A 2526-nucleotide genomic window follows, 5' to 3' on the forward strand; every position below is an offset into this window, starting at 1 on the left:
TATACACCAAGAGCTTGTAACACTCCAAAGAGAAAGGAAAAATTTAAATTGCATCATATGACCCCTTTAAAGCATTGCTCTATCCAAAACATAGCTTTCTCCAGTGAAAAAGTCATTTAAACAGTCTAAAACAGTTTTGGCCAGAAGCTTGCTTGATGATGGATTTTTCTTACAAACACACAGCTCTTTACTTCGCAAGATGTTATTTGATGGACTGAGGATTACTTGTGGATTATTGTGATGTTTTCATCAGCTGTTTGGATTCTTCTGACGGCACCCATTCACTGAAGAGGATCCACTGGTGAACAAGTCATGTAGTGCTCAATTTCTCCAGATCTGTTCTGATGAAGAGACAAACTCATCTACATCTTGGATGGCCTGAGGGTGAGTGCATTTTCAGCAAATTTTCACTTTTGGGTGAACTATTCCTGTAAGGAATAGTAAATTCGGTTATCATTTACTTGCCCTTTAGTAACAAACTACATTTAAGATAAATGACATTTTTGGAACTTGACAACGTCTCTCCCTATTGAGTCTCATTCTGCAAAAACGAGCACCCAGAACATTCTGTGAAACTACTCTTTTTGTGAACGTGAATTTTTATTTACCCTTTAACTTAAACCTGTTTTCCTTGGGTTTTCTGTTAGGGGGCTACGCTTTATCCAGGTTCTTCTCCAGAGTCTAGTGGATGGGGATAAAGATGAAAACAACCCTAACCTCATCAGAGTCAACGTCTCCAAAGCGTATGAAATGGCATTGAAGAAGTATCATGGCTGGTTTGTCCAGAAGCTCTTTAAAGTAAGTTTCTTTAAAACAAAATGCATGCATATGTGTATGTATGTATTCAGAAGTTGTCTTAATGTAAGTTAAAAACAGTTTTTCGTCGTCTGAAAGTAAAATGAGTGAAATGTAAACATTTCTGATGACTGCAAAAACTTGGAAAAACCTATTGAGGTTTCCCTGACTTCATTTTTTCAGGCAGCACTATATGCCGCTCCATACAGATCAGATTTTCTCAAAGCTCTTTCTAAAGGGCGAGAGGTCAAGGAGGAAGAATGCTTGGACAAAATGCGGCAGTTCCTAGTAAACTTCACAGCTACTATTGACGCCATCTATGAAATGTACACCAAGATGAATGCAGAGCTGGACTACACTGTGTGATCTCACATTCACACACTTTAGACCTCATCCACTGCTGTCCCACTGGATCACTGTTGCCTCCCTGTAGACACCTCCTTAGTCTCCTCATTGGACCGTTCTTCTCTCCTACTGGATCCTGCATCTCCAGCAGTATACTGTTGTGTTTTCTCTTGGGGGACAATTAGGGTCCAAGCTGCTGAAGGCTTTGGTGGTTTTGGAAGGGAGGATGTCTGTTTGTGTTTGTTCTGCTCGTGTTGACCATTTGAATGCTTTGGCTTTTCTTTAGAAAAGTAGTGTTCTTAAAAAAGACAGTTTGTGAGTGTTTTATAACTTTAACTACTAATCATTTCTGTTTGATACATGTACTTTAAGTATGTGTATGGAATGGTTCTGTATGTGTTATATACTGCAAATGAGGGTTTTGATTTGACTTTTTTAATTATACCAAAACAAACGTCTGCAGACTCTCTAACCAAATATCTGACATTGACTGTACTGCTGTTAGTTTTTACTTCGGATTCTATTTTATGAGAAAAAATACTTGAATGTGACATAAAATATAAAGAAACCACTTCCTCAGAAGTGACAAAATGAAGCCACTATATTGAGTGGTGAAAGAGTAAATAGTAAAACGTCTATGATAATTTCTTAATAAAAATGTGTCTTTTAATAATTTATTTCTACAAGACTTCTTAAGACTCTTATTACATGGATGACTATGAATCTTCATAGACGTAATTGGTCTGGTGCTTTGTTTATGTAATGTAATGGATGAGTATTGTTGGTTTTAATTTGTCATTCCCAAAGGTTAATTTCATTCAAACTAACTGCTTTTTAGAAATAAATGTTAATTTATGGAAATGATTTGTTCTTTATTCCAGCTGCCTTGTGCTTCGTTTTATGACATTACAGACTTATTTCACTTTGCTTGGTCAGTAGGCAAACGCTGATGAACCACATCTCAGTTCTGTCGCAGGTTAACCACTATGCAACAACACTAATGCATTTCATAGGACAACATACAGTGCATTCTGAAGATGTTATTTTAACCAGTGGAGTTGACATCAATAAAAGCTCATTTATTTGAATGATTTTTGTCAAAGAGTGAATATCTCACTGGTGTAGAGGATGGACAAAACTGAAGCAGTACATCATGATGACCCTGTGACTGATGCCTTCACGTACTGTTTTGCTCTTCCACTGTAATTTTCTTTTATCGCAACGTGTCTTACAATAATCATAGTTATGTGTAGTCTCTTTAAAATATCATTCAAATCACAACCTTGTGTAAGTCAGGGTTTCTACAGACATGAACAAGTTAAACTGAAGGCTTTTTAATACCGCCTTATATGAAATTTAAGACCTAAACCTGTAATGGAAATACAC

At 36.6% G+C, this 2526-nt stretch overlaps 1 protein-coding gene across 1 annotated transcript in view; it reads left to right on the forward strand.

Moving 5' to 3' along the window:
- Positions 1-2308, forward strand: part of LOC107597288 (glycolipid transfer protein-like) — an 8380-nt gene extending 6072 nt beyond the window's left edge. The window contains exons 4-5 of the mRNA XM_016288302.1: positions 648-798; positions 979-2308. Of these exons, the coding sequence (XP_016143788.1) occupies positions 648-798; positions 979-1161 (334 nt within the window). The 3' untranslated portion in view covers positions 1162-2308. The remainder of the gene's footprint in view (positions 1-647; positions 799-978) is intronic.
- The last annotated feature ends 218 nt before the right edge of the window (positions 2309-2526 follow it).

The sequence above is a fragment of the Sinocyclocheilus grahami genome, unplaced genomic scaffold (genome assembly GCF_001515645.1).
Source record: "Sinocyclocheilus grahami isolate Dianchi unplaced genomic scaffold, SAMN03320097.WGS_v1.1 scaffold230.1, whole genome shotgun sequence".
Classification (NCBI taxonomy): Eukaryota; Metazoa; Chordata; class Actinopteri; order Cypriniformes; family Cyprinidae; genus Sinocyclocheilus; species Sinocyclocheilus grahami.